This window comes from Lingula anatina, chromosome 1 (genome assembly GCF_051362555.1).
Source record: "Lingula anatina isolate TDL-2025a chromosome 1, LinAna3.0, whole genome shotgun sequence".
NCBI lineage: Eukaryota > Metazoa > Brachiopoda > Lingulata > Lingulida > Lingulidae > Lingula > Lingula anatina.
In genome coordinates, this window is record NC_141767.1 from 42,146,035 (window position 1) to 42,168,782 (window position 22,748).

Here is a 22,748-nt window from a genome sequence, read left to right on the forward strand (position 1 = left end):
CGCCTTGTTGCTGGTAAATCTCAGAATCTCAGCCAGCAAGTGCGCACAGTGTGTCCAAGTACATCGCTATCATTGTGTGTCCGCTTATCACATTTGCAACTGCATTTTATATTTCAGTTTGCCAAAATTTGCCCAGGAGGGGATGGGGTGGAGGCTAAATGCGACAATTTTGTCTTTTTCTCGATACAGCCACCTCACCATTTTATTTTTCCTACGTATATGCTGAAACGATCACATGTGTTGACGTACTAATTTGATATTTCCTTCGTCCTAGTGTGGTTGGATTCTAGGCTCGCTTCGCTGGTGCCCAAATCACAAAAGTGATTATAAACGTTCTGGAACATTTTAAGTAATATCCAGTTACACGTTTATTCGCTCAGCCTTGATCCTCAGGAGATCACAATAGATAAAAAAGCATTTTCAACCTTGTGTTAGGTCGAAGCATTGTCTGCTTCTCCATTTAACTTGATCAAGCCCGTTCAAATAATTGGGTTGTGGTCACAATATTTAGGATTGATAAATTTAAACATTATAGTATATATATATATATATATATATATATATATATATATATATATATATATATATATATATATAGTAATTCAACTGGTTTAATGATTTTTTAGTTGACCGTCAAGTTTCATATCGTAACGTGAACGTGAACCTGCCAAAATATCATTAAGCTGAAATTACATGTATATGATTTTTATCCCTATACAGAATCTGGGCGCGAAAAATGCAAATACCAAACTTTCCTGGGCCTGTGAACAGTGTTCTAACAACCTACTTACTCTATTGAGTTCCGAACTCAAACAAACACTATTGGTATAAGTTTTGAAGCTCAGATTATTTTCCCCATGCTTAAACCATGTGAACGGACGTAAGCGTCTCTTGCATTTTAACTTCGGGGAAAATGCGTTCTTGAGCAGTGGGATTAATTTCATTATCTTAAAAGGATGTAGTATGCCTGTGAGATACAAGCCAAAGACCTACAAAGAACAAGGAAAGATTTATGAAAATGTAAAACCATGTAGGTCTACGATCATTTTAAAGTAACCAAGTAGAAATAATTCACTCTCAAAGCGCGTTGTTTCTTTTGTGGAAACATTTGTATTTTTGAGGTTGGTACATGTAGCTCGTTATCGTAAAAGCTGCCGGTACTACGGTTATTTTACCTTGGCACAAACATTGCCTTATAAGTCGTATATTTCTAACAGTCAATTTACCAGGGAATGGAAAACTACCCTGAGGAGCAATAGCCTGCTACATTTGCAATTTGATTTCATTCGAAAACACTTTTCTAAAATTGTCTTAATCGAAACTGCCACAATAAAACTATTGTGTAAAAATTCAGCAATGCGATGATTTTCGACTGTGTGGCTTCATTCAGACATCATTCAGGTCCATTTTTTATCAGTTTTAGAAAAATGTGCTTTTTGAACAATTAGCCAGTTCTTAAATATGCAGCTAAAGTCCGTGGTCACACCAAGCAATACAACACGATTCCACCGTTCTTCCGGATGCAAATTCAGTACAAAGGATAATTATCTAAAACATTGGATCACAATAATTCTTACTCAAAACAAACATTTTATGTAAATATTGGCACAGATACTGCTTTATTAGCTGCCACGACAAAAGTAACTGATGAGTTCTTGGTAATAAACGTGCTTTTTTTTATTTACCGAACACTGTACCTAACATGTAGCCTGATATTGTTTGACAAAATGATTTATGTCAAACATGTACAAACTGAACTCCAGCACAAAGTTACATTGCTAAAAATTCGAAGAAATGATTCTTCATAACATAGGAGAACATTTATTACCTGCTTTTCCATATTAACAAATCTAGATAATAAGAAAAAATGTAGGTTGAAACCAGGTAAGGCGCATTTGCACGAAATGACCACTAATTAAATTTGGTGTCTATCACGAAATAAGAGCCCGAGGGTCGAACTCCTTTTCTTTGATTGGACTGAAGCACCTCACGTTCATCAGTATTGATCTAAGACTGCCTCTTATACAATGCATAAATACCTGAAGATAATCTATTGCCCTTTAAGTGTTTTTCAGGAAAAGGATCTATTTGTCAGTCAAACCCCATGGTAAAGTCAAAAGTTATTTACGAGGTCAGATAAGGAATCTTTTCCTAGCTTTTTTGTTTGTTCCCAAATTAACCCCTCGGTCATGTAAATCTAAAATAGACATTACTTAAGTGACTAATTGTCCATATCAAATAACGTAAAAACCAAAACGTCGAACGGTTTTGTTTCGTGTATGAATGTGCCAACTATATGTAATTCATCACAAAATTCACATGCTAATGTATACTGTGGACATACTAGTACACGTACAAAACGCATCGAACCCAACGATTAAATATTAAAGAGAAGAATAGTAACAGGGTGCAGGTGCATACCCTTGCCAAAGAATGTTTAAACCCAGATGCAGGCCTGGAGATACCCTACCGGTTGTGGTAATGTACGAGCGTGAACAAAGTTGGTGTTGATGAGAAATGTTTAAATGAGTGACATCGACAAATTATGACAAAATCATCCAGTTCAGACGGAACACGCTGAATCGTCTAAAAGCCTTCTTTCTTATGTGGAATACGACCGTAAGTTTACACAATAGTTCTTCTGTCACCATCGCAGCACGACAGGTATTGCACTTAAATTACTCTTTAAAGTTAGTAAATTGCAGATAAATTGCAGTTCCGACTCTACCTCCGTTTCTCGACATTGTGATTTTATTTCGACATGGAAACCGTTTCTATTTAAATGCGAATGCAGCTGCTCCCAGAAATCGCAAAAGCCACAGCTGTCGTTATTCAAGAAAGAAGAGATCTTTCAAAAGATGCCTGCCAGAGTTATGACAATTGTGTGAAACTCAATCATCACCTGCTTTAGCGGAATAGCAATCAGAGATTATTAAATGATTAAATGTATCACAGTAAGGGAAATATCGCCAGTTCTTGCAGTCTGCTACGATCCACTGTCAATCGGAACTTTTTCCTCTTAGAACACAGTAAGTCCTGGTTCCATTTCTCAATGCCTGCCTCTTGACATTTCTCATAATTCACCTTTATTAGAACATGGCACATCAATTATGAATAAACACCGCTCCTCCAAAGAAGGCGGAACAAACCAGTTCACCATGTCGGTGATGTGAAATGCAGTTCGCCATACATGCAATAGTTCGTAATCGTCAGTCGCCAGTTTGATGACTCTCATATACTTCCTAATCTTGTCCTGAAATTAAAAGATGCATCGTTGTGATATGTTTTTAGACTTCTGCAAAAGTCATAACCTTACATCTACTTCAACGACGTTTACCTTCTTTAGAAAATACTACTATGTCTGCAGAAGTGCAATTCCATATTAACCCTAGGTAGAAAAGTATTAAGAAGTCATATAAGGTGTAACTTTACTGTTTCGAAAGTCGTCCCGTCTACAGTAAAACTCTGCGATTGTAAATCCAAGTATGCAAAGGAAAACCAATGTTACAGCGCAGCACAACGAAATGACGATGGACAGCACATACGGATGCATCCCCCCAGGTTTTTTGACCTCTTTACTTTCCAAGGTAATTTTGATGGCGCTCTCTGTACTGTTTGTTTGGCGACTGTAGTTGTAAGTGTACATCACAGTAGCACTGTCTGTCACGCCCAGTCCCTTTTTCATAACACATGAAAAATCCGTTAGATTGCAACACGATGAACAACTGGCGAGAAGTGATGTCGAATTCATCCCTAACGGTACCCAAAATGATCCATTTTCTCCGTTGTCGTGGAGCATTGCAAAGAACCCAAGGGTCGAGTTCATCGTTATACGATGCCAGCCATGCTCAACTTGCATCACAGCCGTGGAAAAATTCTGCCTATTTCCCTGACATATTTCCCATGAAATCCCAGTTTGGACAAGAGGCAATGTGTCAACAAATAAATTCCCTTTCAGTTCTTCGGGAACGGCAATATAAAGAGAATAATTGTTTGGTGAGGAACTCGGAGTTGCGTAAACATAGCTGTTACTATAGAGATTTATCGGCATGAGGATGTTAGACAAAGGTCTTTCAGTCGGCATATGTTGCATGGTGATCTGTACTGACGCGATGGGCGATACGGACTCTATCCAGATGGATTTGCCTTGCTGTAAATGCGTGTCTCTAAAATCGCTTTTTTCTAGAGCAAAGGCTTCCAACTTGCCTTCCGTTGTTCTAATGTATATATCAGCATTGTCCTCGATTGCTGAAAGACAATATGGTTCAGTTTTACTCTGGATCTGTATACGAATAGCGCGGTTTTGTAAATGATGCCGGACAAAAGCCGCTCTCTCTGGCTTAATGACTATATGTTACTTGTAGGAAATGGTAAAACGGTTACTGATGGTGTTATGCACAATAGTTTCTTAACGTGAATTTTACAATCCCTTGTTCTGTAAAAGCTGCACAACCATACATTCTTACATAATGGTGAAACCGCACAAAAAAAGAACACGTGCAATTTCCCCTTACTTAGGCTGCCTTCATTAAGAAAAATGACTAATATGTTATCGAGGTGCCTAGATGTTGAAAAAAATCTGAATCTGAATTTTCATTCCTCCCTTTCTCCTGTTAACTTATACTAAACTAGTTATTCAAACAATATGCATGGTACCTTTACCGTTTTACTTACCTACTACTCTAATGATGACACTAGTGTTTGCCACAGGAATTGTCATGAACTCTGTACCCCAACTGCATGAAGGAAGTAGTTGATCCACCATCACCGAATTCATTGTATATACTCCGCGATCAGGAATAAATTCTCCAAAACCCGCCAGCACAGTGATAGGTTTACTGGCTTTTATGAAGGTACCAGTCAAATCGTCAGAACTTCGAATCTGTAATGTCTCATAAGAGTTAAGTGTCTCAGAGATACAGTCTCCTTCTTTATATATTTCATTTTTGTACACAATAGAAATATTTCTGTTTGTGGGAAGCTCAAATTTTATGTCAGTTTTGTCTGAGATCGCCACGACACCAATGATGGCCATGCCATTTATGCTGTATAGATATGACACGACGCAATAGTTTGAGTTAATTGCGTCAGTTGGCAACGCAAAGTAAGAGGTTCCACTTGAACTACAGATTGATCTCACGTGTAGAACGATTACTTCTGACGATTGCACTGAAATAGCTGGAAGAAGATTGATATATTATACATCTGACTCAGAGAAGCATGCGACGCGCTAAATTCTGTTTCTGCTGGTTTTAAGATGAATAGAAGGCCGTTCTATTGTATTTCACCTCCGAAACAGTCTCCCTTTCTTTTGGATATATTAATATAAAAGGGAAGAAAAATACTCAATTTTATCTCTGTTACCAAATTTGTGAGATGTTAATGGCAAAGAGTTTTAAGAGGAAAAAAATATCGGTAGGGGATACACAGTTTTGTACAGCAACGCTTATATCCAACAAAATTAATACATTTTTACACTACACTTGAAATCAGAAACCTCGTAAGAAAATGGTGATGGAATACACAACCAAACTCACGCACGTACTTTCCGTTTTAAATTGTATTGCGCCAATAACTACTAGTCCATACCTTTTCTTTCTCTGCTACTCCCTGTCATATGGAAAGATATTGGTACAGGCACGCGTATTAGGCTCCCTCCTGTCCCCACGCCTTCATGTATCACAGCGGTCTTCGAGGACACGTTCACCGTCAGTGTAGTATTCACCTGGGGAGTAATCCACAGCTCCAAGCTGCAGCTTGCATGCGCCTCCAAGAACCCAACGATGAAATGTGTGCCGCGGGAGCTAGTCTCGCCTGTAAATGTTGATATGACAAATAAATGCCTAAAAATGATCAACATAAAGAAGAACTTCTTTTTCATATAAATAAACATTCGGTCTTTCGTGCGTAGTAGATGTCTCGACTGTGTTAACACTGAAGTCCGTGTATATCTTTTGAGCTAATTTTGCTCTCCTTTGCCACGCACATCAGTCTGAGGCTCTGATATTGGTGTGTAAATCAATGGTTACAAGACAGCACCGATACTAATGGTAATAATCCAGAGGTTAATCCCTGGTTTACAAAACTCGAGACTCTTGTCGATGAAAGGATTTGGCAGTTAATAGGGCCGAACACGAAGTGCACCGTGAGAGAGTAACAGCATTATGCGTCTCTCCGACGTCAAGAATGTCCGTGAATACGCCCAAGGTATCATTTAAATTTAAAAAAGCATTTTTTCATTATTGATATGTGCTGAAATGTTTGTAATTTTGAAAGAAATATAACTTTTGCAATACAAATGCTTTTTTCTATGAAATTGGACAACTCAAGCCAAACTCAACTAGAAATTTTCCAAGGAGAATAGTGGTTTACAATATCATTCCTTAGCAGATTCGTGTTGCACCTGGCACGCGTCGACTCCTATAAGGATAACAAAGAGCACGATTGTTTACGGACGATTAAAACGTTTCTACGTTCACTTATTCAGTTATTTTTACGTTTGTTTTTTTTTCTTCGGCAGTTAATGAAGGAGAAATGTTAGTCGACTAAAATACACCATTATGTCATTACTTAATTGTGAGTGCGCGGGGCATGAAGTACTTTGCTCATCTCTCTAAGCTACATCGAGGGTGACAGTATCTAGCACGATATTTCCCAAGGGCTAACATTCCATTAAGGATTTTGTGTGATGTTTTCAATGCAGTCAATTTCGAAACTACTTTTTTCCGCAATGAATGGTCGATAATCTGCTGTTTCAGCCACCCCGTTACCGCACTGTTCGTCACTTAGGGCTAAAAGCTAATGCAACTGGCACATCTGGGGTTCAAGAGAGGTACACGTGCTTTCTTTCATTGCATTTCTCAGTACAACTGCAGATATATAGGCATAACAACGAGGGGTCACTAGCTCGCCTTTTGATTATAAATTATTGTTGAGATGCTTAGGGCGTTGCCCTAACAGAGTTACAGGAAACTTCAATAAATCAAAGAAACACGTTGAATTTAGACTAGGCAAAACTGAGGTGGTTAACGACCCTTATTTTTCAAATGGAAAAAATATTGAGCGTTGGTATAGTAAGTAGGAAAAATTTACAAGTGACCCTAGGAAACACCTTATCGCAGCTGTTTTTATGATTGAAAAGCACAACTTAGATTTATTTGCCATTTCCTTCCCCTAAGGTAAAAAAAGACTGACAGTAAAATATAGCTGCTAGAACTGTTATATTATTAATGTTAACAAACAAAAAAATTAATTCCGTCTGCTCGTTAATTAATTTATTAATTTTGTCTGGCCTTAACTGACAGAATATATATATATATATATATATTCTATATATATTCTATATATATATATGACAAGCTTTCGAACTGGCAAGAGAACCCGAAATTAGCTCAATCAAGTAGGCCCATCTAGTTAAACGCGACAAGAATTGAGAATTCACGCATTAAACACATCACAGTTACATATGTAGTTCAAGATGTTTGCCTTATCTTATCTTGGCTGTTACTATTTAAATTTGAAAACTTTTTCGGAGTATCTATGTTGAAATACCTCAAGGTATAGGTAATCGTATTAAGGAACGTTGCATTTCCCAGCTAAAACAATTATCTCTTGTTAAGTGAATGGTTTTGGAAGCATTTCAGAGGGGCAACGGTGGAAAATCTTGCTTTGAAAGGTATACGTTACAATTAAGCAATTTGTTCTATCCTCCGGACCTTTCAAAAAGTTGTTTGTCGCTTTTACATAGGTTTTATCTAGCGATATAATTACATTTGGTCTCGTCTACAGTCGATACGCTCCAAATCCTGTAGTCAGCTTGCTGTAACATTCCTGTAATTGTTTTATCTTATTCATAATTAATTTCCCACGAGCCCCACTTCCCCCTTAACTCACTTAACTGCTTATGAATTATTTGTAATTGACGAGCATTTAGTTGCCGCCCAGCACTCGTAAGCAGACGGCGGCCATTTTTTTCAATTATTTCCCTGACTCGACATACTCAACTCATGCACGTCTTTGAGTCTGTACCTAATGGAACACGTTAATGTTGACTCGGTGGCGTGCTGGAGATTTGGCTGAATAATTGACTGTGTGATTAAGTCATAGCACACAGCAAACTTTTTCTTCTTTCTGAGCCAATTTGCAAAGCCATATGGCTGAACAGCTAGTTGTCTTTCACCACAAATGTCAAATTTTTTTGACATTGGGTATGACACTGGCACCTTTTGCAAAATTATTTAAAATTATTTGCTATATACTCATGAAACAGTTTTAAAATACCATAACATTGTGATGCAGTCCATTGCTTAGTGATGGTACTGAACATAAATGCCCAATAATAAAGCTCAGAATTTTTTCAAAATACCACTACCTGTTGTTCCATTTTTTTAAATGTTTGACCAAGGTGACAGTAACGCTACAGAGTGAGAGAGAGAGAAAATACATCTTTCAAATAATGTCAAGCATACATCCAGGCACCAAAGCTTTGATGATTCATACTTATGTACTCCGTTAAACTGCTGATGTAAGCTACGCAAGGGACCTGGTTCATAAAAAAATCTTAAGTCAGTTCTTGGCCTAAAATCGTATCCCGCTAATACTTAGCTGGCTAAGCTGCGTTACATAAATTATCTAAATTGCGGCTTACTTGGGATTTTCGGTCTTAAAACTATGTTCCTTTTGCCAACTGGGATTGCCTTGACCACCATTTTTACTCACAATAGTGACAAAAACCAATTTCAGTTTGTCTAGCACATTGACTGAGGGCAATACATTTCTTAGGACAAAGTCTCAAAGTTGAATTAGTGTAGTAGGTTATCCCAGCTTTTAAAGAACTCAAGACCAAGAACTTAAGACTTTTTCCAAAACAGGGCCAATATGCGTGCCACGTTGGGGCCAGAGGTCTGGCACTGTCCACATGGTCCCAATGAGGCATCCTTTTTATTGGGTTGTTGTCCAAAACCCGAGAGCCGCGAGGAGATCAAGTGTATGGTTTACGCACATGGAACACATGTACAATGTATATACTAACCGAATACAAGATGGCCAAGAGAAGACAGCAAAGCGAGTAACTTGATGGAATCTGAAAATAAAACGGCGTAATTCTCAAAATCGCAATAAGAACAAATATACATGTATTAAAAGGTGTTTTAGACACAACCAACTGTTATGTAGTTCTAAAAGAGACTTAATTATTATAAACATATACAAAGTATCCTAGCTTTAAACTGCAGCAATTCAAAGCTTTTCACGTGTTTTTTTATATTTTATCTTTTATTATGGAGGGTAATGTCCGCTACATCAAGAATGTATGGTAATATGTTCTTGGCTATATTCTTGGTCTGAAACTACGTGTTTCTTGTTATAATCTGAAAACGTCCAAAATCAGTATGGGATAACATTGGGCGTTTTATTTCAAAACACCAAACCAAATTAGAGTTCATCAAGGTGGAGTCGGACAATATGTTGCTCTTCGTGGACCGTAGAGATTCCAAACTTGCCACGTGCAATATCGGATAGTCATCCGACTTCCAGGGGCAAAAAGAAGCCTCATATAACACGCGAACGGGTGATACACCACGTGAGGTCAACGGGGGCAACAAGGAGAACCTCACCGGAATCCACACCAACCTTAAATGGCTTTCTTTGGATATTTCATCGTTAGTTTACTTAACTTTTTACAGGCATCCATATTTCATCTTCGTTCAAGATTAATTAGCATTGATTTTCCTTATAAAGGTGGCAAAAACTGATGTTGATGATAGGTTTCAACAACACTTAATCACGCTATGGCTATTTAATTGAAAACTTAAACCGCAGCGTGGTGTATGCCAAAGCGTGGTGTATGTCGAATGAAATCTATTTGTTTCTCAGAACGCCAGTCCTGTTTGGAATCTGAGATGATCAGCAAATTATATAAGTGCGAATCAATTACAGATAATGGCATCTCATACATGAACAGAAAATGTCAAGAAAGGAAATATGCAGTATCGCACATTTAAACCCACCGAATGATGAATATTTCAGAATATGTCATGGCAATAGAAACTTACACATTCATAATCGTGATCGGTTGATGTCATCACAACACATACCTTATGAAAAGGCAATAGCACAGTTTGTGAAAATGGGTTTTAAGTAACAAAAAAAAAGATTCACTGACTGCCAAAGAGTCGCTTACTCACGCAAATCGATGTTACAGCATTTATCAGAAAATTACACATGTAGCACAGTTTGTCTATAAAATTCCCATTGTGTAATGCACATATTAGAATTGTAATTGTTTCATTGTATTTCATGTATTTTAGTTACGTCATAGCCCGTATTTATACTGCGCTCGAACCAATAAAGAATAATTACAACATTAATTGACATATTTTAGAAAAAAACTCATCGCCGCACGACTCCCACCACGACTGCCTTTTTTCCTCATTATACGTGTAGATAGCTAACATTGTTTGCCAATGTATTTATTACTATTTAGCACAGATGAGCATATAATACCTAGGCGAATTGTTTTCTGTGTATAATTATATGTTATTATAAATGTACAATAAACTTTTGCTTGAAAATGGTCGTTGCTCTTTCTAGAGGAGACAGTTGCATTTAAGCTGTTGCGCGACAAGACATTTTTTATAAAACATATTATTGTACATATATCACACCTAGACTGGATGTGTGTCGTGTTTAGCTATAGCATATTTCCCTTTTCCGAGCATATACATCCCAAACATGATCTGGTAAAAGGGATCTCGCAATCAGATATTCCACCAGAAACGAGATAAACGTTTCGACCAATAACTTTAATTAAACGGAGATTTATGTTCAGCCACAGCTCACTAACTTGTAATAATTCCGAAGAAAATGTGAGCGTGCAGACAGTGCGGGTTATCTTTTTCAACCATTTGTCTTTTCGACTGGCTATCTGAATGGAAGAGATGAAGGGGGTCCTTTCGGTATGTTTCACCTTCTGCATTGCATCTTATTGAGTCTATAAGCTGATAAGAGGCTTTTACGTATATAAAACTATTGAGTATTGATGATGTTGTGCTGGGAATAACGGACAAACTGAAAAATGGAATATTGGGATCATGTAAACCAAATGCATGCTCAAGACAAAAATATTTTCTGCAATAGTAAGTGTCACCTTGTGATCGGGTTAGTTGTCAAATATAAACATGGTGTATTATTTCCATCGTGCAAATAAACATTCCTCTAAGCGGAACAAAATTTTGAAAAAAATTAGAAATTCTATTCACAAACGTAAATTCATTTATGTATTTTTTATTTAAATAATAAATAATATAATAAATAAAATAACCTGCTAGGTTTTCAAAAATGATAAATAACTTTCTGGTTAGAACGGTTTCAAAGGCCCTACTGTCTGCACCCAAATATAACAAAACGATTTCACCAAGTATGTATATAAAAACACTGTACTAGTAGATGGCATAATGACGTTAAGCAGCCTTTGCTTTGATGTTCAACTCAAATATGCGAGAGTCTTAGACATGAATGGTTTTATCTTTTAGCAAACTTCCTCTGCTTTCAATAAAGCGATCCTCTTGGTAAGAACAAAATCAGGAAGCCATATTGTGCCGTGATCCCCATGGAACTAGATCCCCTTTCTTTTGCTAATTCTGATGTCACATTGTCCAGGAGATGGACATAAGGATATGGGGTTTTGAATCTCGCGCGAAAATGACTCCGAACATGGTCCCCAGTCAATCAAATACGATATCACATAATGGAAGCCGAACCACACACGCAGGTTACACCAAGATGTGGATTTTTTTGTTTGTTTATGAAGTTGTCTTCTTTTCCTGGTTGTTTCACCATCAAACATGATTGTGACCAGTGTTAATTTTTGGAGTTAAACACACCTCTGCTCTGTAAAATTGCCCAGGGCCAACTGACTGACTGAGGAAGATGCTCCGTGGCATTCCTTTTATATGTCCATGCAGGTAATCTGGACAAGGGGGAGGGACGCTTGACCTACTCAAATTCGTCTGTCGTCGCCGATACCATGTTCTCACAATGTGATATGATGGCAACACGACTATATTGCTAGGGCCTTGCGTTTTCATGTTGACCTTTAAGGCAATCAGTCAGGTTCTTTTTGCCTTCGTTTTGTCTTCGTGAGGACGATCACATCGGATGGCATCACGCTGTCGCTGAAGAGAGCCGAATTCCCATGTGCCATGGTAACATGGATATATAAAAGTTCAGCCTCAGAGCATCTTCCTCAGTCAGTTCTAAGCACTTCTAATGCGAAAAGTCGTGACATTTTGATGTTTTCCTGCGGGTGTGTAAACTACTATAATATTTTTTTCGTGTTATCTCCGTGCTTTTTATTTTTGTATGTGGTTCGTGACCTCCTGTGGGCTCTGAACTTGCTTCGGCCAAATTCAAAATTTCATGGTCATCCAGTGTCAACTTCGTGACGCTTTCCACCCAAACCCAATATAGAGGTGCAAACGATGTCACAGACATGTTCCTAAAAATATGTAGTGCACAGATTACAAACTATGTTTGATTATTTTAGGGTCCCACATAAAGAAGTTTGTATTAAAGTTTCCCTTTCCTGGAACCACGAATAATAAAAAAAAAATCATCATCTAACCCCAAAAAGGAACATACGTTACTGTCACAAATGCATAACGTCTAGCTGTTGAAGCGTTTTAATCACATTGAAAATTCAATCATCACGGGTTTTGTTCTTTAATTTATATCCTACAGTATAACGTTGTAAAAAATTACGAAAAGCTTCTGTATAGAGCAGTTAATTGTTTTTTAGCGACTTAAGTTTGCCTGTCACTGAATATTAAAAAAACGGGGAAAATACACCCTACCGAAAGTAAAATAAGCATTTAATAAATTATTTCTCCCCTCGTGCTCCAAATATTATATCTGAAATGTCAAACTATCATGGAATCATGATATATTTTTCTGTCAGCAAAAGAAAACATTGTTTTCTCTTGCACCAAGTACTTGTACAAAATGAAACATTTTGTCAATTTTCCTAGGGAACATACGTTACCTAGTATTAGCTATGACGCAGGCCCCATTAGTTACGGTTTAAATATTTATAAAAAACGTCCTTACGTCATATTTAATTTAACATGATCGAATCACTTCAAAATGTATAAGAACACGTTATGAAAATAAAAATTAGGTGGCCTGGAACATACGTTACCGGAACATACGTTACCAGTAAAAATCTACTTGTGCCCAAAACTGGCTCCGAAAGAAAAATTAGCTTCTGTTTGAGATGTCAGGTGGTTCTTTCTGACGTCTGCTCGAGCTAAAGATTAGATGAGGTTAGTTACAAGTGTAAATAAATCCATAAAATCCTCAGTAACGATGTAGGCGAATTGAATGATTTTGACGTATTAAAAAATTAAATACAAATACAGAAATGAATGTCAAAGACGGGAATAAATGTCAAACAAAACTGTGCAAGGAAAAAATAATCGCCAACGAGCGCAGTGAGCGCAGTGCCAAATACATTGATACCGAACGGGAACATCATTATTTCAGAAAAATGCGAAAACAAGAGCTGAGATTTAAAAAAATATCGATCTCGTAAAAAAGATATGAGGGTGACGCTTATTTGGAAGCGAAAGAAAACGGGTTCAAAATACTATGTAGGCCTACCTTCCGCCTCCTTATCAATGTCGTGAAAGACAAAATCGCGAAAACGAAGACTTCACTAAAGGAAAGAAGAGCTCCTAGCTGCTATAGAAGTTACCGAGGCAAGTCCACAGCAATCACCACTTGTTGTGTGTGCAAGGTGGTCACAACGTGGAAACGATTGAGAAGAAACTGAAAGCAGTCACATTGAACAATTAAAGAACTACAATCACAGGTTAATGCCATAAGCAAGAGGGAGAATGCTATCCGGCAACGATTTAGCCATTGTAGAAGACGAAATATGGAACCACCTGAATTTCCCACATGCCCCAAAATTAAGACAGAACGCATCATACAGCAGGCTACGCACCCAAGCTAACACTGTGCAGAAGCAATTACTTTTATGTCTCCTCCATCCCAGTGTACCACAAACTTTCATAGTCTTATTTATAACATAAAGAAGGCAACAAAGAATATCGATTGTTCAAGATTTGGTCAAACAAGGCCGCTTTTATTTTATAACCCCACTACCCTAATTATTTTAGCAATAATAACAATGTAGCAAATTGTTGCCTTTATCCTTAGGGATAAAATAATATTATATATACATATAATATTCAATAAGACTAATCATCCTAAAAATATGATGACTTATAGAAAATGTTTTTTTAGCTACAGTGGGTCAAGTTTAACGAGTTACACCAAGAAGTAAGGTGACAATTTTGCATAATATAGTGGCTGAGAAGATTGCGAAGACGTACCGTTGTCTCAGATTTCTTTCCGCTGCTACTGGCATTTGCCGGAATCGTTGGTCGAGAACTCGCGAAAAGGGGATGAACTTTTTCCTGCTACTCTACGGATGGAAGTAGCAGGGAAAAAAAGGCAAGCTGTATACGATTTTTTGAACGAGACGACTATAGTAGAGCCCAAGAGCGCCAGTAACCAAAATAAAAAATTCATCGAGCACGTTGGCAGAGTAAAAACACAACTACATATGAACATCTACGAAATCTCAAGGAAACTTTTACAAGAAATCATGCAGCCTATAATTTGTCTTAAATAGCGACTGATAAGGACCATAGAGACCCTTGAACTTTAAAGTGATATCTGTTTCTTATACTCACTCAATGGAAAGACTTAAAAACGTTATTATATTTTGTGAACCAATTATTTTTTATAGATGGAACAAACATTATATATATATATATATATTTTTTTTTTAATTCCCAAAAGTGCCGAAATCCGCAAGACAATTTAGACCTTTCAGAGAGGATAGTAAAGCCCATTTTGAACGAATTCTCTGCTGTATTGGAAAACCTATAGGTGTGTTGAAAAAGGCTTCGTTTAAAGAGGTGGTAGGTTAGATGTTTCTGGTATCTGTATTTCTTTACATGCAAATGATTAAGACATTTGATACGCGGGTCGTGTTTGTGTAATAAGTTATCACTTTTGATGTCTGAGTTACATGTACTTTTAAACACCTCAATGAATTCTGCGAAAAAAGCGAAAAAATATCTTATCAATATTTATTAAACTCGTGTCCCGTTTCTTTTCTATGGCTGTGGAACATACGTTACATTACGGTATGCGAAGGATGCGAGGTGTAGTTGGTATTGTAACTAATACACCCAAAATTTGAAACTGTCAATGAGTTTTAAATTCACGACGAATATGACCAGTGGTAGGTAACTTTTAGGTAACAAAGTTTTCAATTCTCTATACAATTGACAATTACTGCCATTGAAAGAGTCATCAACGTGGACATTGTAAAGAAAAATGGTCTTTAGTTTGTAAGTAAGTAATTTTCCTAGATCTGGTCAATTGAAATTTATTTTCCTATCACTTTTCCATTATTAATGACTCATAGGGTTCTGATAGTGTTTAGCTTGCACAAATTTCCACAGCGCTCAACTAATGATCGTGTTTGTATCAGGCGATTCAGTGGTAACGTATGTTCTTTCTTACGCTTTTTTCACTTCAAACGGCTATCAATTTATTTGCTTACAAAACAGAAACGCGTGGGCGTAAAATTGGGACATTTGTGGATTTTTGTTCTATACACATGTAAGTTTAAAAAAATTGGATAATACATCAAATTCATTCAATTTCATTTTTTGAGACTTGAACTTGTGAAATGCACCTCTATATTGGGTTTGGGTGTTTCATATACATATATGCACTTTCTCACGTGCTTAGTCATTCTTCATCACACACATACACACACGCGCGCGCGCGCCCACACACACACACACACACATATGCTAAAACACTGGTTTAACAGAATCTAGCAGATGCCTTATCCTAAGCGATGTGTTACTTTTAATCAATAATCCAGCGGAGAATAAGTGACATATTAGATTGATGATGGATTCATATGTGACGGCCGGTGTAAAAAAATGTTGAGAACGATGTGTTGGAGAGAGAGAGGGAGAGAGAGAAAATGAGAGAGAGAGAGAGAGAGTATCAATATTCTTTCTTTTTAATTACTATGGACTATGACTAATAAGTCTATTAACATATAATTACATTTAAGGTACAAAGTTGTTAAAGCGCACGAGTTTTAATAAAATGGTGTGTAGACCATTATATACTACACGGCACAATGCAGCTATCTAACCTTGCGAGAAAAGAAATCGACCAGATAAAACCCCACTGACACTTGTCAATGTAGGTTATGTCTACTACATATAATAAAACTATTATCCAGAAAATCCGACTGAAAACATCTAATTGTATTTCCTTGATTGAATGTTTTGTCGAGGACGTTCTGATTTTGAACAACGGGGGAAGGAAATCAAATTAACACCCCAAGCGTGGGGCTCCTGCTATTTTTTTCTTTCCAGCAGGGTCACCTTGGGTCCAGTTATTTTTACCGCCTCATATGAGGGTATATATATCTTAGTGGAGTGCGTCAGTGTGCGTGTGCCTGCGTGTTTTAGCTTGAAACCGGATGATATTATTCGTATATTGGTAGGAGTAGGAGCCCCCCATTTTTAAACAAAATCAGTCATATAGGTAAGGGGAATAGGGAAATACCCCCCCCCCCATCGCTTTTTTAATGGTAAGCTCCACCCCAACTAAAATTTGCTGCCTACGCACACTGATCACGACGTATATTACGACAATCCACTTCCATGTCATTCGCCCAAAGGGTTCATGTTATTTTAACTGATCAAGCTAAAATGTGTTTTAGATTGAACATTCAATTACAGCTAATCACCTATCAGCAATAACGTTATTGTCTTTAGTACATCTACAAAATTTCAACCCACCTGGTATCCTAGCATACATCAGTATTGATGAACCAATCTGCAGTACACAGTTTGATAATCCGATCCATCTATGCCATACTGAATGTACGTAATCATCCACACAAACGCCGTTATCTCTTCCCTGAATCACTTACCAAAGATGTTTAGCGCATTAACATCTGTCATTGTTGTCTTTCATCGTTTTTTGTTACTCGCCTAACCTCTACTACATGTTTCTCTGAAATGCACAAAAAAGCAAAGTTGAAAATGTAAGTTTAAAATCCGACTATAAAAGCGCATCTCCTATATATATAAGAATTTAAGCACTGTAACCATTTCAACAAAAAAATAGACGTGAACGCCTAAAAACGTTTCTCTTCCTCGTTTAGTTACAGCGTTGTACTTAGATCACAGAAGATGTTTTTATGGCAATACACGAGCATTGTACGTTTATCGAAATATCCAGAGTGATTGGGTGTTGCAGACTTCCGGTCACGTGCTCAGTAGTGAAGCATGTGCTGGTTCTTTAGGTAACACATAATAAAACCATATTGACCAATAGTCTAATAACAATTTTTCAAGATAAATTGGTAAAACTTTCCTCAATGAAAACCTGTTTAAAATCAAATCACTATACCGTGCACATTGCAATGTAATATCATTGATCGATAATCTGACCACTTCTCCTGTGGGGCACTTTGATATCGTCTGGAAGGCCGTATTTTTTCCTAATTAATGTCCTACATTGTACCAGAACTCTAGAGTGCAGTTAAATGACCAAATGAAATCCAAATTTATTATCTTGGTATCAGCCCTGTTTTATAGCCCTAACAAGAACCTCTACTAAAAGATGCTGGCATTAATATCATTGGTGTTTTAACCAAAAACGAAATTGCTTGCGCGCTTTGTACCTCAGGCAGACAAAACATATATTTCAACAATTAGGATTTCGAAGATTTTGCCCTGCACATACATGTATAATCTAAAGAAGTGCCTGAAGCTACCGTCCAATAAGAATGTAGTAAAAAATAAATCTAAGAAGTAAAGAATAAGTGTACCATACATATTGCCATGTTTGCTTTTCTAGCAAGAATGGCAAGAATTACTGCGGAAGTTGCCGCATGTATTAGGCGTCTTAAGAACGCAAATAGAAAAAAAAACCGAAAAGAAGGCAACTTTGCAACCCCACAAGCGAAATTTGTGCAAAATTGTAAATAAAAACTTTTGCTGACTCATTGCATCATAATTTTTAGGATGATGAGTCGTATTGAATATTTCATATATATTTTTCATCCCTTAGGCCATAACATTTATAACAGGGAACAATTTGTCGCATTGTTAAAATGATTAGGATAGTGGGGTTATATAATAAAAGCGGTCGTTTGGCCAAATCTCGAACAACCAATATTCTTTGTTACCTTCTTTCTTGTTGTGAATGGGATTATGAAAGTTTGTGGTGCACTGGGATAGAGGAAACATAAACAGCTGTAATGGCTACAATGGCAGTTGCGGTTTCATTTTAATCCAGATTTAGTCTATAGTACTAGTAGTTGCTAAAAGTAGGTAACCACAGAAATTCTTAGGGACAATCATGCCAGCTTGACCTGGACAAAACATATTGTTTTATAGGTTTTCTATGTTTGAATAGACAAAAATTGCGGTGACCTTACAACAAATGATAACTACCATTGTTACTGCTGTTCTAAAAAATCAATTAGGCACATATTTCCACTCGGTTGTAACTAAACAGAGCAATTAAATCCACATATACAAGACGTTTTACCCAGTAGTGTTTACGGATGCCTTTTCTACACATGAGTAGTCTTGCGATTAACTAAACAGAAAAAAGATACGCAAGAACCTGTAAATTTGCACAATCCTTTCGTGCAACTATTTTAACCGCCTGTGCAAAAAAGCTTTGCTCAATGAATTTTTCATCAACTCAATTGTTGAATGATAACAGTAAATGGATGGCGGTTTCAGCGTATTATATACCCATATGAATTTAATATAGAAAGCCTGCATTGTTTGCCATTGTGAATTTGCAGAAATGCAGCACAGGTGCAAAAACTTAATTATCCTCCCGACCTCATGACAAACAATGATCATAGGTGACTTTATATCTTTATATTTGTAATGAGTGCAAGCCTATGGGAAAAAAAAAAAAAAAAAAAAAAAAAAAAAAAAAAAAAAAAAAAAAAAAAAAACGCCACCATGAAATGAAAATATTGGGCGTTCTCGATTACCAGGAAGCTCTACACGTTTTGTCAAGTGTTGCGAATTAATATTTTTTCAGAATAACATGCCACAGATAAAATATCAGGATGGTATATTTTTCAACAGAACCTTTTTGCCTGAAAGGAAAAATTAATCACCTCACCTCTTTAAGCTACATTTGACAAAAACATGTCTGTGTTAACTTCACTCCCCGGTGCAAACATTTCCATCACTAAAGATTTCCTGTAGAATCATCTTTTACTGTGATAAAACACATTTGCCAAGCCACTCACGTTTTGTTACAAATAATTCTGCATCCTCAGATCAACCAAAAGACGACTTTCGCATCTGAAACCTACCTAATGCGCAAAGTCAATAATGGAATCCCCTAAAATGCGCTCTTCGTTTTCACCAAATTGGTTTTCTAGGTAATTAAATAAAGTACGGATAGAAGGGAAAGTATATATATATATATTAAATAAACAGTACGTTTGGGAAAAGAAGTTTAACGTGGCTTCGATGCAGAGAAAGTGGCATGTGAAACCTTTCGGGCGCGGGGTTATCGACGTGAACACTCTAGCTCGGTGCTAATGCAAGCTGTTTGGGAACGAGATAAGTACACTAATGCACACGGGCTTCACTTATCGAGGCCCAACACTCTATTGCACATACTATGGGACAATTTGATCGATTTACCCTTATTAAGTAGATGAACCTCTGGGGTTATGACTCTTCAAAGGTGGTTACGTGGTACTGGAGTGCCACTGGGAGCAATTCCTGACGTGTGAATCGTGCTCTCCACGAAGTGGAGGAAGTTTCAACTCAACTGAAAGCCAAAAAGTAGCGTGACCCCCTGCCATTGTTGGTCGTGTCTAGGCCTTTAGATACCAATGGCCCGTACCGGTTAAATAAGCTTACTCAGGTATTGGTATAAGGAGTTTTAGTATTACCAAATGTTTAAATATTGGTAATATGTTCCCATGATTCTGAAAAGTATACCTCGCAAGTGCAGAAGGAAATAGACTTAACGCTTCAACTGCTTGCTGCCCTATGCCTTAAAGCGACCACTAGGTTTCAGAAGATTTTAAGTGGGTATATCTGTACTTACATGCAATCACCTTCGTTAAATTTTTCTCATACTGCATTACTTCCATTACAGTGATATGGCTGCCTCGCGGGAGCAATTAATATAAACTGAATGCCTTGCAAACTAACACCATCTGACTAACTATCCATACGTATACAGTTCTGGACATCACAATCACTGCGTGTTCGAAAGCGGTGCATTGTCCTCCTTTAAACATCCCCCTTGTAATAATGACACTGGTTTAGAGAGCATTAAAATAGGCATAACTTATACATGTATAGATATATAGGGCCTAACTGCTCCTTTCCAGATTGCCAAAATCTGAAAATCTGCTTTGGTCAGTTGCATGCGACCGGGCAGTGCAACAGAATAAGATGTTGGTACAGTTCACTGGTTTGGTGCACCGTCGTCACATGTGTCGACCTTGGTTATAACATCCAGTCAGTGATTTTGAAAGGAAAACATGCTGTACGTTATTACAACTTGAGCTTTGACAGATGACTTGTGTTTTATATTCATAATATCATTCTACCTAAATACGTTATGTCTATATACTCACCATGATGAATCGGCTCTCTCATGCATAAATTAAAACCGCATCAACAAATAACAACCGCTCCTGCCGATTTTTCATTAAAATGACCCAGTGATACAGTGAACGCCGTTGTCGCACCCTAAAACAAAATGTTAGTACAAAATAAGACGGGCAATAAATACGCTGTCTCTATCCTCATTATAGGTGCATGATTGATGACAGTGACAACAAAGTAGCTATACAAATAGTCCCCAGTTACAATCAGTTTCCTTTAATGTTATGAATATGCTTACCCGTTTGTCAAATAATTCTTACCGTGAGTCCAGTTCCATCTATTGACCAGTTACAAGGATTTTTTTGTCGCCGTACAATACATTGGCATGCTACCAAAATTGTAGAACGCTAAATTATCAGTAAACTTCCTATAAAGGGAGCAGGCATCCACGCCATAGGCATGCAGCCTGAATATGTTACCGAGACACTTTCAATAGCTGACTTATAAATAGTTGAATACAGGTGATCATTCACTGTACGGTATATAAACAATGACGCATACAGACGGCAAGAGTAAATTACTTCGAAGCTGCACTATGAGGGTGCCATCAGTTTTTCTATACTCCATTGGATGATTCAAAGTCTATATTTCCTTTGCTTCTCTTGCCTTTGATTCGTTTTAGCGATCACTGCAGCTGCTTCTCAGAAAATTCTGCTGCGGAATATATTTTTGAGACTGCCCATTATGCATACTCATGTGACAACTGCAGGTTTCCAATTATCCTATCGGTGTGATTATTACGGACGAGTCAGTGCAATTATTGATATCAGGCAGACTGTCGTAGATGATGCTTAAAAGCAAGTCTCTTAAATTGTTTAACACGGCACATTCAATATTCTTGCAAATGATACCTGTGGACCCACAGTTCAATAGTACCTTTCAAATGTCTTAATCATATTAATCATCGCACCCTCTCTCTCCCTCTCTCTTTCTCTCTCTCAATCCCTCGTATTGCACACGCCCCCTTTTTTCTCACCTGACTTGCGTCTCTCTGGCGCAAATGCACGCATAGGAAGAGCTATATCGACTGAGGCAATGGCTATGCCAGCGTTTGTTTAAGTAATACTCGCAAAATGACGATAACAAGCGGTTATTTTGAGACGGCAACGGGTCAGAATTTATGTATATACATGTATTTACGTGTGTTCACAGACACATCACGAAAAAATTGATTCAATCTTTCTCCTCATAGCCTACGAGTGTAATCGGTACAACAGTCAAATCGTTATTTTGGTGCTAAATTAGTAGCACGCCACGCCCATGTTTGATACAGAAGATAGCACATGCAAATCATTAGATAAAACCACGGGATAAACACGGTTTCAGAACCAAAAATCATATTTTTGAGAAATAAAAATAGAAGTGGTTGGTTATGGAGTATTCTGTCAGTCATGACTAGACTTGCTTGAAGGGAAATAAGATGGACGACAGTATAGGCCGTCATTCCACATTGGGGTCGGGAGGTAAATCGATTATAATTCATGCAGTTGGCCTAAATCACAATAAGTGGATCAGTCCTATGTACCGATACTGGGTTTTATTGCTCTTCCAGTATAATGTAAATAAATAGGTTAAAGTAGTTAATCCAACTATACAACAAGATATATACACCAAAATGTAAGGCTACAGTTCAGTGAAACCATGTTTTGTCGATCAGGACTATTACATAAAGCAGCAATCATACCCGTATTCCGCGTGTTTAACTGACTTATCTTCATCATCAGTTCTTGCATTGCCTAGAAAGTCACATTTGATCACAAGACGTACAGGGAGGTATAAATAAATTGTGTAATAAACTGAGGTCATTCTTTGATATGAAGCAATGCAATACTAACGCCAATGTGGAATTATATACATGATGTTGCACTTGTAGAGCTTGGTGGTTTGTGTTAAGAGGTAATGTTTAACATAGATATGTTTATGTTCTGGAGTTTAGTAACGAAGATCGAAGGATTGATCTGTATACCTTGT

General features: G+C 37.4%; 1 protein-coding gene across 6 annotated transcripts; it reads right to left on the reverse strand.

Moving 5' to 3' along the window:
* Positions 1–1,118: 1,118 nt before the first annotated feature.
* LOC106151845 (uncharacterized) lies at positions 1,119–21,807 on the reverse strand. 6 transcript variants are annotated; one of them, XM_087000986.1, is made up of 8 exons: positions 21,038–21,807; positions 20,747–20,861; positions 17,039–17,121; positions 9,032–9,082; positions 5,590–5,814; positions 4,675–5,178; positions 3,433–4,248; positions 1,119–3,253 (listed from the first exon to the last, which is right to left on the reverse strand). In XM_087000986.1, the coding sequence occupies exons 3-8, from the start codon at positions 17,067–17,069 to the stop codon at positions 3,243–3,245; spliced, it is 1,638 nt and encodes a 545-aa protein (XP_086857112.1). In that variant the 5' UTR covers positions 17,070–17,121; positions 20,747–20,861; positions 21,038–21,807; the 3' UTR covers positions 1,119–3,242. The 6 variants fall into 6 exon arrangements, with proteins under 6 accessions (XP_086857112.1, XP_086857114.1, XP_013380721.2 ...); XM_087000988.1 differs by having other exon boundaries at positions 16,905–17,121; XM_013525267.2 differs by lacking the exons at positions 20,747–20,861; positions 21,038–21,807 and adding an exon at positions 20,209–20,473.
* Between the last annotated feature and the right edge of the window lie 941 nt (positions 21,808–22,748).